The 15,499-nt window shown below is 40.5% G+C and overlaps 1 protein-coding gene across 3 annotated transcripts in view; it reads right to left on the bottom strand.

Annotated features, from left to right (window-relative positions):
* Positions 1-49: 49 nt before the first annotated feature.
* Positions 50-15,499, bottom strand: part of SEPHS1 (selenophosphate synthetase 1) — a 32,727-nt gene continuing 17,277 nt past the window's right edge. For all 3 annotated transcript variants that reach the window (XM_008150430.3, XM_028158931.2, XM_054716562.1), the window contains 3 exons: positions 13,255-13,354; positions 5,270-5,482; positions 50-1,974 (listed from right to left, as the gene is read on the bottom strand). In XM_008150430.3, coding sequence (XP_008148652.1) covers positions 1,760-1,974; positions 5,270-5,482; positions 13,255-13,354 — 528 coding nt within the window. In that variant the 3' untranslated portion in view covers positions 50-1,759. The remainder of the gene's footprint in view (positions 1,975-5,269; positions 5,483-13,254; positions 13,355-15,499) is intronic.

The following is a 15,499-nucleotide window of genomic DNA, read 5'->3' as shown; positions in this document are numbered from 1 at the left end:
AGTGTATTTAAAAAAAAAAAAAAAAAAAAAGTTCGACAGCATGTTCATCTCAGAGGTTCCCAACACATTTTATTTTGCAGACCACTGGTTTGTAGTTTTTGAGGACCAACATCTGTATAAATCCCTATAAAATGTCCAATTAACTTCAGTTCTGTAGCAGCCTCTCAGGTACTGCACACCGTTCTATGGCTTGAGCTCCAGCGACACATGCTGACAGGCTGCTCTTGGGCTCCCGAAAGGGGGGAGTGTCCATGGTAAAGCCTCTTCCCGGGCTTTCTCTCCCCAGTGGCGGTTTCCTTTGGCAAGAAGTTGATGGGTTCCATGGCTCTGGGGCCTGTATGTGGGAAGCATTTGGAAACTTGCAGTGATGTGGTGCTTGTTCTCTTATGCAGACACTTGAGGGGTCAGTGCACTTGTGCTTAATGACAGGAATCCCTCCAGATCGCTTAGTAGGTTACAATATAAGGAAGCCTATGCTTCTAAGTAACACAGATAAACACCTTTTTAGATCGCCTATTTTTTCTAGAACTACAAAATTTAATTCAAGAAAATATAGGTCCCATGAAAGACTTAAAAGTTTTATAAAACTAAAATCTAGTTTTCCCCAATAAATTGTACTTTAGCCAAAACCCTCCCAATTCTTCTAAAATAATACTAAAAGGGGAATCTGATTATACAAGAGCAATTACAAAAATTAAATATTTACTTGAATAACAAGTTTAAGTTCGAGCTGCAATGCTGGCAATGCAGATTTTTAACACATCACAAAAAGCGTGCACAAAATAGTCTGGCGCAAAGGACAAAGTAATGCTCAGAATTAGGTTAAATAGCTGCTGATTTTAAGAAAACAAAAGGCCTGAAATCACTATACAAAATATAAAATGTATTAAGCACTACCATCCACAGAACAGTCTTTATTATTGATTCTATTTAAAAATTATTTGTGTAATTATATATTGAATTGTAAATGAATATTATACATGAACCCTCCCCCCTTTTAGAAGGCAATTTCTTGTTGCACTATAGAACATCTAATTACATTGCAAAAAGTATCCTGTTTTTGCTATTGATAAACAACGCAGTTAATGATATTACTGTAAATATTAGGAAGGCTACAAAAAAGAAAAAAGAAAGAAAATTTCCTTTTTATCTTCTAAGTGCTTTCCATGCAGAGTTAAGCACCTGCCTTGATTAACTAAATACATATTGGGAAACATCCTGGGTCAAAGAGATGCTCTTGAATTAGAAGACGAGGCTTTAAAAATCAAAAACTCAAAGGAATCATGCAACCTTCTTCCTACTGGGATACCACTGTGTCACCAATTCCATCTTTCCAAAATACCTTTCAAGACACTTAAAAAAGATCAAACTGATGATAAATATACATGAAGTGAAAGACACAAACTGCAATTTGACACTAAGACCGATAACGTCTGTGCTATGTGAAAGCACCTTTAAAAAGAGCCTATGCGGCAAGAGATAAGTGTCTAAAGATTCAAAATGAATCAACAGTATTGGATAACAATATAATTCTCAACTCAGAAGCTGCCTCAAGATTAGGTGCATCTTCAGTTAATGTAACAGGAAAAAAGGCAATGGATTTTATCTTATTAATTGCATCCATTCACAAATAGACCTCAGGTCACCAGATGTGTAGACACAATGAGATTTTTTGTTGTTGTTTATAGTCTTTAATTGAATGATGATAAAGGAAATAGATCTATTTAAAAACAAAACCAAATAGCTATTTCGGCCTAGATTAAGAGGTGGCACCAGGTGTGGGATTCACATTTTGAGTGGCCACCTGTGGTGCGACTTCGATGATCCGGGGTTTGTCTATGATTCTGGCTGTACGGTTGCCCTTCTCTACGATCCCAATAATCCATGCTTGGTGACCTTCACCATATTTGGGAGACTTTATCTCTGCACAGAACCGAGCTGCTTGCTCACGTGGTAAACAGATTAGAAGGCCTCCTGGCAAAGAAAAAATGATTATCATTAGTTGTGATGCCCTGTGAGCAGTTTCTCCGTCACTATCTTTCCAAAATATCTTGCACAGATCTACGCTCCACCAAGAACTTCTATCTTCAAGTTGCCCCTTCCAATGAAGCCTGTGCCCTTCTGCCTTCGTCTATTCCAGATTAAACTGTAATTAAACTATTTCCTGGAAAACTTCTACTATAGTAAAAACATATATATAATAACAAACTTTACACTGTGAAAATGACTTACTTGTGAACCACTGCTGTGTAGGAGTAGGTGTTTGAGGCCTCAATAACATACGTGGTAACTATTTTTTCCTACCACAGGGAAAGAAATACTTAAAAACATAAGCTTCCACCTGGCCGGTGGAACCAGTTCAATTCCAGGTCAGGGCACATGCCCAAGTTGCGGGCTCGATCCTCAGTAGGAGGTGTGTAGGAGGTAGCTGATCCATGATTCTGTCATCATTGATGCTTCTATTTCTCTCTCCTCCTCCCTTCTTCTCAGAAATCAATAAAAAATGTATTAAAAACAAAAGTTTCCTTTAAAAAAAAAATCCTCACCTGAGGATATGTTTTACTGTCTTTTAGAGAGGGAGGGAGAGAGAAACATCAATGTTACCTCCTGTATGATTGGGAATGGAACCCACAACCTAGGTATGTGCCTTCACCAGAGATGAACCCACCACCTTTGGGTGTAGAGAACTCTGATCCAACCAACTTAGCCACCCAGCCAGGGCCTGGGCCCTAACTTTTTGTTTCCTCAGTTTATTCTGGGATATCTTTTCTCCTGTGCAACCTCCTCTTCTGGTTTAGGAACAATCTGCTCTGGAAGTTCTGCACCCCATCTTGGGAGCTTTGTTCATCCGGATGTGCACAATGACCAGAGAATCCACATCTAAACCCTTAAGTTCAGCATTACTCTCTGCACTTTCAAGAATGTGTGGCAAAAATTAAGCACTGTTTATGGAAAGTGAACATGAAGATTTGAATCTCTTAATTTGCATGATTTTGTGGGGTTTTCTGGGAGAAGTGAATAGTGAACCATTTTTAGAGGTCACCTTAGGCCACTTATGGGAAGAGGAAGCAGGTTTTGCTTTTTTCTTTAAGACAGGATCTTCTATTAAACTGAGAGACTTACCAGAGAACCACAACTCTTCTACAGGACTGACGTGTGAGCAGGGCTTTGTGGTCATTGCCTCTGGCTGCACTGCAGAATCTTTTGAGGAGCTGTTAAAATTATTGATGACCAGGCCCACCCCTGTCTGACTGAATGAACTGGGTTTCCTAGGGATCGGGTCTAGGTATGCTTATATATTTTAATTTTTTAAAATTGATTTTAGAGAGGAGGGGAGGGAGAGAGTGGAAGAGGAAGAAAGGGTGTGTGTGTGTGTGTGTGTGTGTGTGGGAGAGGGAGGGAGGAAGAGGGAGGGAGGGAGGGAGGGAGAGAGAGAGAGAGAGAGAGAAAAGTATCAAAGTAAAAAATACTAACTGGCTGCCTCCTGCACCTGCCCCGACTGGGGATGGAACCCACAACCTGGGTAAGTGCCCTGATCTGGAATCAAACTCACCACTTTTTGGTATACGGGATGATGCTCCAACCAACTGAGCGACACCAGCCATGGCTAGGCATGCGCAATCCCTAGATAATTCAACTCTTGCCAGGATAGGGAAATTACTGAGGTACAATAAACCCTCCATTTTGTGGACCTTGATTTAACAGACTTTGGATTTAAGGGACAAAATTTCTGTTCCGTATGTCATATGTGAAAATTAATACTCTGTTAACTTTAAAATGCTTTAACCAAGATTTACTTATAACTAAGTTAACAGGGTTTTTGTTATTAATTCACTATTATTTTATTTCATTTTTTAAAATATTATTTTTTATTGATTTCAGAAAGGAAGGGAGAGAGGGAGAGAGAGAAACATCAATGATGAGAGAGAATCACTGATCAGCTGCCTCCTGCACGCCCCCTACTGGGGATCGAGCTTGCAGCCCGGGCATGTGCCCTTGACCATAATGGAACCCTGGACCTTTCAGTCCTCAGGCCGATGTTCTATCCACTGAGCTAAGCCATTTAGGGCAATTCACTATTATTTTAAACAAATTTTTGCGAATAGGTCATATGTTGGAAAAAACACTAACATAAATAAATATTACATGTCTACAACTATACTCTACATATTGAAATCCAAGAGTCATAGTTCGTAAACACTTGGTGAATGATTAGCATGTGATCACACTGCATAGCACGGAGCATGACTTTATACAGCAGTTTTTAAAAGATATGGTTTTATTGATTTTTAGAGAGAAAAAGAGGGATAGAAACATCAATGTTCAGAGATAATCATCAAATGGCTGCCTCCTGTACACCCCCTACTGGAGACTGAGCCTACAGCCTAGGTATGTGCCCCGACCTGGGAGCAAACTGTGATCTCCTGACTCATGGATCGACGCTGGGTGTATGCAGCCCAGCAGTTTTAACATGTTGGGGCCAATGTTCCCATGTGTGCTAAGATATGCTCCAGCCGTGAGCATTTCTTTACTCGCAGTGACTGGTCAATGTACACATTCACTAGACCTATTCAGTACAAATTAAAAATTACTGTAATACATGTAGAAAACTTTTCTGTTAAACTTTACATACATACTTAATTTTAATTACAAAAATCTGTAAAAACAGGTAAACTAAAATTTGTCAATTTTTTAACATATGCATTTGGAAAACCTACTTTACTATTATCAAGGAAAGAAAATAAAAACAAGAGACTGAAAAAAATAAAAGGATGACTTAAAGAATAAAATACAAGAGTGAAGGGGAAAGGGGGAAAAATGGGTCAAAAGAAAAAATGGCACTTTGGAAACATACTATACTATTTCATTGTTAAAGCAATTTTAGACTTTTTTCCCCCCTAAGGAAAAAAACAGCCTGTTCAGTGTAACCTATGATTATTACTTATTTTAAATGCTAGGTTTCCAATGAGAATTGAGTAGTGACTTATTTTTCCCCATAATCTTCCTTCTTCCCATTCTGTCACCAAACACAGGAAACAATGGACTTAAACAAGACTGCTCCATCACACACAGGATGGCGGGAGATTGGTAATGTACAGACGTACAGCACAAAGGGCTGAGAACATTTGTTGCCAAGACCACCAAGGTTATCAGCACTGACCTCACACAAAATAGGGTCATGCTCATGTATTTGGCTTCTTCTTTTTCATGAAACTTTCCACTAGCCTCACTAGTTTAATCCTCAGATTTGGGCCCAGGATCCTTGTACCTGATGTCTCCGGGCAGGTCCCATGCATGAGGCCAAACATGTTTCCGCAGGCCTTGCTCACAGCAGCCATCTTGGCCAACACAGGGAGGTTGTGAATTACAAAGGACACCTCGTTCCTCTGCTGCTTAGCCAGATTCTGTGCGTGGCCCAGAATTCCAAAGCCAGTGATGTCAGTGGCAGCGTGGGCATTGAACGTGTGCATGAGTCCAGCAGCTAAGAGACCAGAAAAGAAATTTATTACCTGGTATAATAAATGGAGACTTTCTGAGAAAACAAACAAACAAACAAAAAATCACCCCACCATTCCTCAAGTGAAAATCTTAAATACACTTTGATCTCAAAATTCCTAATTGTCGCCGAGACCGGTTTGGCTCAGTGGATAGAGCGTCGGCCTGCGGACTCAAGGGTCCCAGGTTCGATTCCGGTCAGGGGCATGTACCTTGGTTGCGGGCACATCCCCAGTAGGGGGTGTGCAGGAGGCAGCTGGTCGATGTTTCTCTCTCATCGATGTTTCTGACTCTCTATCCCTCTCTCTTCCTCTCTGTGAAAAATCAATAAAATATATTTTAAAAAAAATAAAAATAAAAATTCCTAATTGTCAGGAAGATGGTATATCAAAATGAAAATGTAATTTTGAAATATCAACAAAACCCACAGTGAAATTGTGAAAGTGAGTTTATTTCAATTTCAACCACTTAGAACTATCAGCTGCTTCAATTAACAGTAACTTCTTAGTAAGCTAAAAAATCTGTATGGAAAAATTACAATCACAACAAAAGGTAAGCCTGTCTAAACCACCCTAAAATAAATGAAGAGGACTTTTTAAAAGCACAATTTATTGATTTTTAGAGAGGGAGAGGAAGAAACATTGGTGCAAGAATGTATCAATCAACTGCCTCCTGCACGCCTCCTACTTGGGATCAACCCAGCAACCCAGGTATATGGGCCCTGACCAGGCAACCTTTTGGTGCACAGGACAATGCTCAACCAACCGAGCCACACCAGCCAGGCTAATTTCATATTTAATTTAAAAAAATTCTGTTTTTGGAGCTTTAGGTTTATAGAAAATTGAGTGGAAAGTGCAGGAAGTTTCCATATACCCCCTTTCTCCTATTATTAATATTTACCATTAGTGTGGTACATTTGCTATGTGATGAGCCAATATTGATACATTAACTAAATTTCATAGTTCACATTGGGGTTCTCTTGATGTCTATAGGTGTTGATAAATGCATGTATAACATGTATCCATCATTACATTATCATACAGAGAAGTTTCACTGTCCTAAAAATCCTGTGTTCCACCTGTTCATCCCCCTCTCTTACTCTTGCTAACCACTGATCTTGTTACTGTATGTAGTTTTACCTTTTCCAGAATGGCATATAGTTGGAATTATGGTGCTTGGTCTTTTCAGATTGGCTTCTATCACTTAGTAATATGCGTAGGGTTCCTCCAAATCTTTTCATGTCGTAACAGCTCATTTCTTTTTAGCTATCAATAATATTCCATTTTTTGGATGCACCAGTTTATCCCTTCACTTACTGAAGGATCTGCTTTCAAGTTTTTTTTTTTTATAATTTTAAAAAAAATTTTTAATTGATTTCAGAGAGGAAGGAAGAAGAAAAGATAGAAACATCCATGATGAGAGAGAATCATGGATCAGCTGCCTCCTGCAAGTCCCCCACTGGGGATCAAGCCCACAACCCAGGCATGTGCCCTTGACCTGGAATCGAACCTGGGACCTTTCAGTTCGCAGGCTGACACTCTGAGCCAAACTGGCTAGGGCCAAGTTTTAATAATCCTATCTAATAAAAGAGTAATATGCAAATTGACCATATCTCCGCTACACCCACCAGCCAACCAGGAGCGAGTATGCAAATTAACTCAACCAAGATGGCTGCAGCCACAGAGCAAGCAGGAGGGAGGCTTGGGTTTCCCTGGCGATGGAGGAAGCCAAGCTTTCCGCACACCCTGGCAGGACCGGGCCTCCACTCAAGGCTACAAAGTTTCAATTATAGAAGATAAATAAATCCCAATAGAAATGGCTGCGGCCACAGAGAGAGCAGGAGGCTTGCCTCCACTCCAGGCTACAAAGTTTCAAATGTAGAAGATAAATAAATCCCAGATACCAGGGCCTCCATTTGGGTCGCCGGGGGGCGTGGCTGACCTGCAAACCACCACAGGCCCCTCACCCAGGCTACCCTACACCCCAAGGGAACCCCCACCCTGATCCAGGACACCCTTCATGGCAAACCAGCTGGCCCCCACCCATGCACCAGGCCTCTATCCTATCTAAAAGAGTAATATGCAGATTGACCATCACTCCAACACACACGATGGCTGCCCCCAGGTGGTCAAAGATCCTGCCCCCATGTGGATACAGATGGCCAGCAGGGGAGGGCAGTTGGGAGGGCCCAGGCCTGCAAGGGAGGGCAGTTGTGGGCGATCAGGCCAACAGAGGAGGGCAGTTGGGAGGGACCAGGCCTGCGAGGGCGGGCAGTTGGGGAGGTCAGTTAGGGGTGACCAGGCTGGCAGGGGAGGGAAGTTGGGGGTGACCGGGCCTGCAGAGGAGAGAAGGTGGGGGTGGGGTGGGGGGAGGACCAGGCCTGCAGGGGAGGGCAGTTAGGGGTGACCAGGCCTGCAGGGGAGGACAGTTAGGGGCAAACAGGCTGGCAGGGGAGCAGTTAGGCATCAATCAGGCTGGCAGGGGAGTGGTTAGGGGGTGATCAGGCTGGCAGGCAGAAGCGGTTAGGGGCAATCAGGAAGGCAGGCAGGCAAGCAGTTGGGAGCCAGCAGTCCTGGATTATGAGAGGGATGTCCGACTGCCCGTTTAGGCCCGATCCCCAGATTGGAGAGGGTGCAGACTGGGCTGAGGGACACCCCCCCCCCCCGCCCGTGCATGAATTTCGTGCACTGGGCCTCTAGTTATAAATAAAGCTGTGACAAACAACTTGTGCAGATTTCTGAGTGGACAGAAATTTTCCATTCACTTGGATAAATACTAAGGACACAACTGCTAGATAATAGTATATTTAGCTTTGTAACAAACCACCCAACTGGCTTCCAAAGTGGTTGCTCCATTTTGCATTCCCATCAGCAAGGAATGAGAGTTCCTATTGCTCCGCATCGCTGTCAGCGTTTGGTATTGTCAGTGTTAGGCTTTTAAGTAGGCACGTAGTAGTATCTTGTTTTAAATTGCCATTCCCTAATGACATAGAATACCAGTCCTTTGTCAGAACTGTGTTTTGCAAAGATTTTCTTCTAGTCTGTGGATTGTCTTTTTATTCTCTTAGTGTCATTCACAGAACAGAAGTTCTTAGTATGAATGAAATTCAACTTCAATTTTTTTCTTTTATGGATAGTACTTTTGGTGTTGTATCTAAAAGGCATCACCAAACCCCAGGTCACCTAAATTTTCTTATCTTCTAGGACAGTGGTCGGCAAACTGCGGCTTGCGAGCCACATGCGGCTCACGAGCCGCGGTTTGCCGCTCTGTTGACTGAGTTTGCCGACCACTGTTCTAGGAGTTCAACAGTTTTGCATTTTACATTTAGGTCTATAATCCATTTTGAGTTAATTTTTATGAAAGGTATAAGGCTTGTGTCTAGAATCATTTTTTGCCTGTAAATGTCCAGTTGTTTCAGCACCATTTGTTGAAAAGATTATCCTTTCTCCACTGAATTACCTTTGCTCTTTTGTCAAGGATTAGTTAACTATACTTATGGGAGTATATTTCTGGACTCTCTAGTCTGTTCCATATATATATATATATATATATATATATATATATATATATATATATTAATCCTCACCTGAGGATATTTTTCCATTTTTAGAGAGTGTGGAAGAGAGAGGAAAGACAGAAATATCGATGTGAGAGAAACGTATCAATTGGTTGCCTCCTGAACGCACCCTGACCAGGGGCCCAGCCGGGGAAGAGCCTGCAACCAAGGAACGTGCCCTTGACCAGAATCAAACCCAAGACTTTTTGGTCCGCAAGCCGTCACTCTATCCACTGAGCCAAACCAGCTAGGGCTAGGTATGTTTTTCTGTTCTTTCACCAGTATCACACTGTCTTGATGACTGTAGTTTTAGCTGCCACTGATGTTTACTACATCAAAGGGGTAGCAAAAAAATTAGCAAATATGTAATTCAATCATTCTTCCTGCACTTATTAGATGTGACTCTTCTATAAAGAATTTTTAAAAAATGTATTGGTTTTTCCCCAAAGCACAGCCTATACAAGAACAGTAAAATGTGTGGTTGATTCCTTTTATTTATTTTCAGAACAAGTTGGTGCCCAGCAACTTCCAAATGTGACCAAAAACATTTTCATCTTTATGATGTCATTGATTTTTAGATCCTTGATATACTTAACTATGTCACTCTTCTTAATACTCATTGTCCAGCCCCTCCAATTTGACTGGTGGGAGCCTCTTTGAGTTATGTGAAGTGACATGATAACAACAGCTGTTGATAACACCATTACTTCCAGGCACAGGATGTCCTAGGCTTATCTTAAGCACGAGTCCTGACCAGGCCTGGGGATTGAGCCTGCAATTGAGGTACGTGCCCTTGATTGGAATCAAACCCAGGACCCTTCAGTCCCCAGGTTGACACTCTATCCACTGAGCCAAACCACCTAGGGCAATAAGCATTTTAAAGGGGAAAAAATGCTGAGTTTATACTGATAATTCCAAATTAAAGATTACAGTTTTTACTTAGATTCTTTCATATAATTCTTCTCCATGTGGTTTTGTCATTAAGTTGATATATATTAGGCGACTTAAAAAAAAAAGTGGTTTGGATTTATAAGATGTGCTCTATTTTTATTTTTTTAAATTAAAATTTCTAACCTACAGAAAATCACATAAAAATATTCCAGTCAAACTTATAAAACAATGCATGTTCAGAGTCTGCTTCCTCCCTAATTCCTCTTATATGTAACCATTTTTACTAATGATTTGTTTCCATTACTTCTTTTTGAAAGTATAAAACACACTTTACTTCATATTCATATGAATGAACAAAATACAGCATATTGTATACATCATTCTGCTCTTGCTTTTTTCATTTACTCATATCTGAGATAGCTCCCTAGTAATAAAGACCTCTCATCCCTTTTCAAGCTACATGTGTAAATACAGACTAGATAATTCAGCTACCTATCATGGACATGTGGATTGTTTGAGCAATTACACATAGTGCTTCAATGAATGGCCTTGTATAAGTCATTTTATATTTTGGCCATTGTAGCTTTGTGACATTCACAGTAGTGGGACTGATAGGTCAAATAAATGTATGCATAATTTTTGCTAGATATGACCAAATATTTCTCCACAAGTATTCTGCCATATTTATCACTACCAACAACGTATAAAAAATAAGGATGGGGAAACATAAATGCTCAAATATAAGCAAATAATCCATACAGGTAAAAATAAATCCACTACCAATCACTTTCCCATTGTTAAACTACTCAATTTGAAGGACAAAAAGGAAAAAGACTCTTTAAATAGGTAAGTGGCACAGGAACTAAGGGAAAGCCTTGGTTGTAAGTGCTGAGGCACCTCAGGACAAAGAGTTAAATAATTACTATTCAACTCTGGAACACAGCCAAAAACTATTCCTGGAATACAGGAAAAAAATTATGGGAAAAATTTTATCTCCAAATCAACTGTTCAAAAGTAGGCAAAAGATAAATTAACTATATTTCTCTGATAGAACATCTAGCCATTAAAAACTATGTGTACTAGAATATGGAAAAAAGAATTAGTAATATTAAACAAATAAAAGCAGATTCCAAACACATATAAAATGTTCAACCACAAATTTAAAATATTAACAATAAAAAAAAGTAAACCAAACAGAAACAAATCCTAGAAGAATACATAAAAATATTAACAGAAGCCGTTTTGGGGTACTGGGACTATGGACAATGTTTTTTCTCTTCTTTTTTTTTCATTTTCTAAAAACTTTTCCATAATGAACATTTTTTTACAGTAGAAAAAATATATACAGTAAACAGGAAGAGAAAACATATTAAAGAATTTTTTAAAATGTAGCACACCATTGACCAAGAAGTTCTCAGCAGCAACCCAAATGCCCAAAAGCAATAGGCCAGATCAACAAGTCACGGAGTGGAAAACTACACAGTGGGAAAATGAAGGAAATACAGGTACACACACCAGGGATGATGCTCAGGAACATTAAACAGTGAACAGCAAGAAAAACGGATACAGGTATGATTCAATGAAACAAAAAATGCAAAACTAATATATTGCTTAAGAATACAAGTCTATGTGATAAAAACTTTAAAAGCATGAGAATAAACATTAGATTCAGAATAATGGTTACCCCTAAGCAGGAACCTACAAACTGGATGTGAGGGGCTTCCAAGGCCACACTGTGTTTCTCATATGAGATGGTGGGCACAGGGGTGTTACACTGCTGTTCCTTAAGCCCTGCACATATTTTATTCTCAGAGAAACACCTGTGTGGGTTGCTCTGTGCAGATAATTAGGAAAACAAACCAGCCTTAAAAAAAAAAAAATGCTTTTTAATGTTTTATTGAGCCCAAACAGTGTGGCTCAATGGTTGAGCATCAATCCATGCACCAGGTCACTGGTTTGATTTCCGATCAGGGCACATGCTGGTTGCAGGCTCCACCCCCAGTAGTGGGCGTGCAGGAGGCAGCCAATCAGTTTCTCTCTCATCAATGTTTCTATCTCTCTCTCCCCCTCTCCTTTCCTCTCTCTCTCTAAAATAAATGAAAACATATTTTAAATAAATAAAGAAATAAAATGTTTTATTGCCTTTTTTAGTGAGAGAGGAAGTGAGAGGAAGACAGGAACACTGATGAAAGAGAAACCCAGGCATGTACCCTGACCGGGAATCAAACTGGCAACCTTTTTTTGGTTAGTCCACACCTGAGGATATTTTTTTCCATTGCTTTGTAGAGACAGTGATGGAAGTGAGGGAGGGGGGGAAGAGAAAGAGAGAGAAACATTGATGTAAGAGACACATGGATTGGTTGCCCCTGCAGGTAGCAGTGATCGAACCAGCAACCCAGGTACATGCCATTGACCAGGAATCAAACCTGCGACCCTTCAGTGTGGAGGTTGATGCTCTAAGCACTGAGCCACATCGGCTAGGGCAGTGGTCGGCAAACCGCGGCTCACGAGCCACGTGCGGCTTGTGAGCCGTGGTTTGCCCCTCTGTTGACTAATGAGTTTGCCGACCACTGACATATACTATCCTTTACCTCTCTGCACACAATATGCCACAACTGCCTAATCCTCACAGCTTCCAACTACACGGTAACATTTAGTCTACCAGTGGTCGGCAAACTCATTAGTCAACAGAGCGGCAAACCGCGGCTCGTGAGCCGCACGTGGCTCGCAAGCCGCAGTTTGCCGACCACTGGGCTAGGGACAACCTTTAACCAGCAACCTCTTGGTGCATGGGACAACATTTAACCAGCTGAGCCACACCAGCCAGGCTCAAACCAGCCGTTAGAATGTAAGCTCTAAGAGAGCAGGGACTTTTGTCTGTTTGTTCACTGCACTCTCCCTAGCACTTGGAAGAGTGAAGGACACACTATAGGTGCTTATGAAATAGAAATTGAGTGAAGTGAACTTTGTACACCTCATGTTAGTCACCCTTTTTGGTACTTCATTGACATTTTTTATTTTAATAATCCTCTGAATAGGATCCTGTCTTCCCCCTTTGGCTGAAAGGAAACACATATACATGCATAAACAAATACATGCATATCCTGCTCTCAAACCCAAATGTGTCAAAAACCAGGCACCAAGACAGGAGGATTTGCAGTCACTGGCCCAATCTGGACCATGATCTGTTCCTCCAGCTAAGAATGGTCTTCTGAGACTGCATGTGGCCTGTAAAGCCTAAATATTTCCCAGCTTGACTCTGTTCTGAAAACTTGCCAACCCCTGCAACAGACAACCTTCCGCCCCAATACCTGTTCTGTTGAGCCTTGCCATATTCATCATCGCCTCCTGGTATGCCAACTCCACATCTTCTTGAGTGACCACTAGTTTAATTTTATTCCACTTTTCAGGCTAATATAAGAACATAGGTGAGGGAGAAAAGAGGGGGGCAGAAGAATGTGATTAACCTTTACTTCTAAGGACTGAAAGAAAAAGCCCATTTTTCTCTAGTCAACCTGTAGGGAATTTTATTTTTCTAATTTTGTACGCAAAGTTAAATTTTCTAACCCCCCCCCCCCCGCAACTATTATTTTAGGTGTCCATTAGCCATATCATGAGGTATCTTTTGTGTTCTTGACCCACATTTCTGTAGTCAAATACTAAACTGCAATTTATTAGCTAGTAAAAGCAGCAGGACATACGGCTGCAGTGCGCACGCAATAAAAGGTATTGCATGGGCAGCTTCTCTGTGGTAGGGTGTAGATCTCACATGAATAGCTTTGAATGTCCTTTGGTTTGCCTCTCCATCTCGCCTATAAATCTGATGGCTTTATTTTTCATATAATTATACTGTTGTTGACTTTACCTAATTCTGGATCAAGGCATCTTATAGACAAATGAATGGGAAAAGCAACATCGATTGCATTCGCACTGAGGTTAGTCATCATGACCACAAAGGATATTTCATAAAAGGAAGGAGAAAAAGGCGTTCCCTTTTTCCGCAGTTGATTTTCAAAGAAGTCAGCATCATGACTATTGGGTTCTCTTTTTTTTAATCCTCACCAGAGGATATTTTTTCTCATTGATTTTTTAGAGAGAGAAAGGGAGGGAGGAGGGGGAGAGAGGGAGAGAGAGAAACATCAACATAAGAGAGACACATCGATTGGTTGCCTCCTGCACAGGTCCCTACCAGGGCTGGAGAACCTACAACCAAGGTATGTGCCCTTGACCAGGAATTGAACCCTCGATCCTTCGGCCTGTGGGCCGATACTCCAACCACTGACCCAAATCGGCCAGGGCATGATTATGGGTTCTTGACAGATTATCATCATGGTCCATTAATGGCCATAATTCATGCATGCATTCATTTATTTTTTAATGATACCCAACAATCTATCACTAAATGCAGTAATAAGTCTATCTATGTGTTCCTCCCTAATCCCACTGCTCCCCAACTCTTCCACAGAGGTAACAACTACTCTAAATTTTATACTCATCATTCCCCTTTGTTTCAAAAAATAGTATTCTCGTACATATAGAAGCCTACAATATGCTCTTTGGTTGCTTCTGACTTTTATGAAAAGGGTATTGTACTGTTACATAGTCTTTGGAACTTTTTTTTTTAATGCTCAAAATTGAAAAAAAAAAACAAGGTATAAAAGCTAAGGAGGTGTCAGGTTGGGGGTGAAGGTCCCAAACCCCTCATTTTTATGCCCCTCTGCCACACCTGTTTCTGATTGCAACCAGAACTGAGTGGTTGAATTGCAAAGCAACTCTGTGGATCACTGCCCTGTAATGGCCTTCCAAATAGATTTACAGATGATCATACTTGATGGGAAATCTCCCCATCATCACTGGATGAGAAGGGAAAAATGACTAGACTGTGGCAGCCTTAGAGATTTTCTCTACTCTTCATATCAACCCAACATATACTTGGTTATGAATAACATAAAATTGTTTTTCTTTAACTGTTTATCAGGACTGGTAGTTTCAGATGATAGTTGTAGAAATTAAAAGCACCAAGATATGTGAGATATACCACAAATCATATTAATTTTTGAGTTGTAATGACAATGGGAAAAATATTAAATGAATTATGATTCTAGCTCAGTGGAAAAGTGACTCAAGATAAATATCTGTGTATTCTAGATGTTCTCTCTACAAGATAATTATTTATTAATGTTCTGAGTTATTATTTCAGCACCAAATAAACTAAACTCTCTGCCTCACAAATTCTTTTTATGAAGCTTCGTTAAAGCCCCAAGCTGGGGCTTACCTCCTTTAAGTATTCAGTACATGATACTCCGATTTAATAAAAAACAGAACTATGGACAATTCCTAGTATTTCCATAAGGGTGTGACTGATACCAAACTCCCTGGTAGTGACACTAAAGGAGTTCCTTTTTAGAAGACAAGCTGGTGACATTTAGAAGCGCTAGACCTGAAACATGTTAAACATGTCCAAGGGCTTCCTGTATGGATAAGAAGTGGCACTTACTCCAGGAGCAGATACATCTTAAAGAGACACCTGATCTGAATGCAAATGAAAGCCCTTTT

The sequence above is a fragment of the Eptesicus fuscus genome, chromosome 5 (assembly GCF_027574615.1).
Source record: "Eptesicus fuscus isolate TK198812 chromosome 5, DD_ASM_mEF_20220401, whole genome shotgun sequence".
NCBI classification, from domain to species: domain Eukaryota; kingdom Metazoa; phylum Chordata; class Mammalia; order Chiroptera; family Vespertilionidae; genus Eptesicus; species Eptesicus fuscus.
Note: the sequence above shows the minus strand (reverse complement) of the source record. Positions and strands in the feature narration are given on the sequence as shown.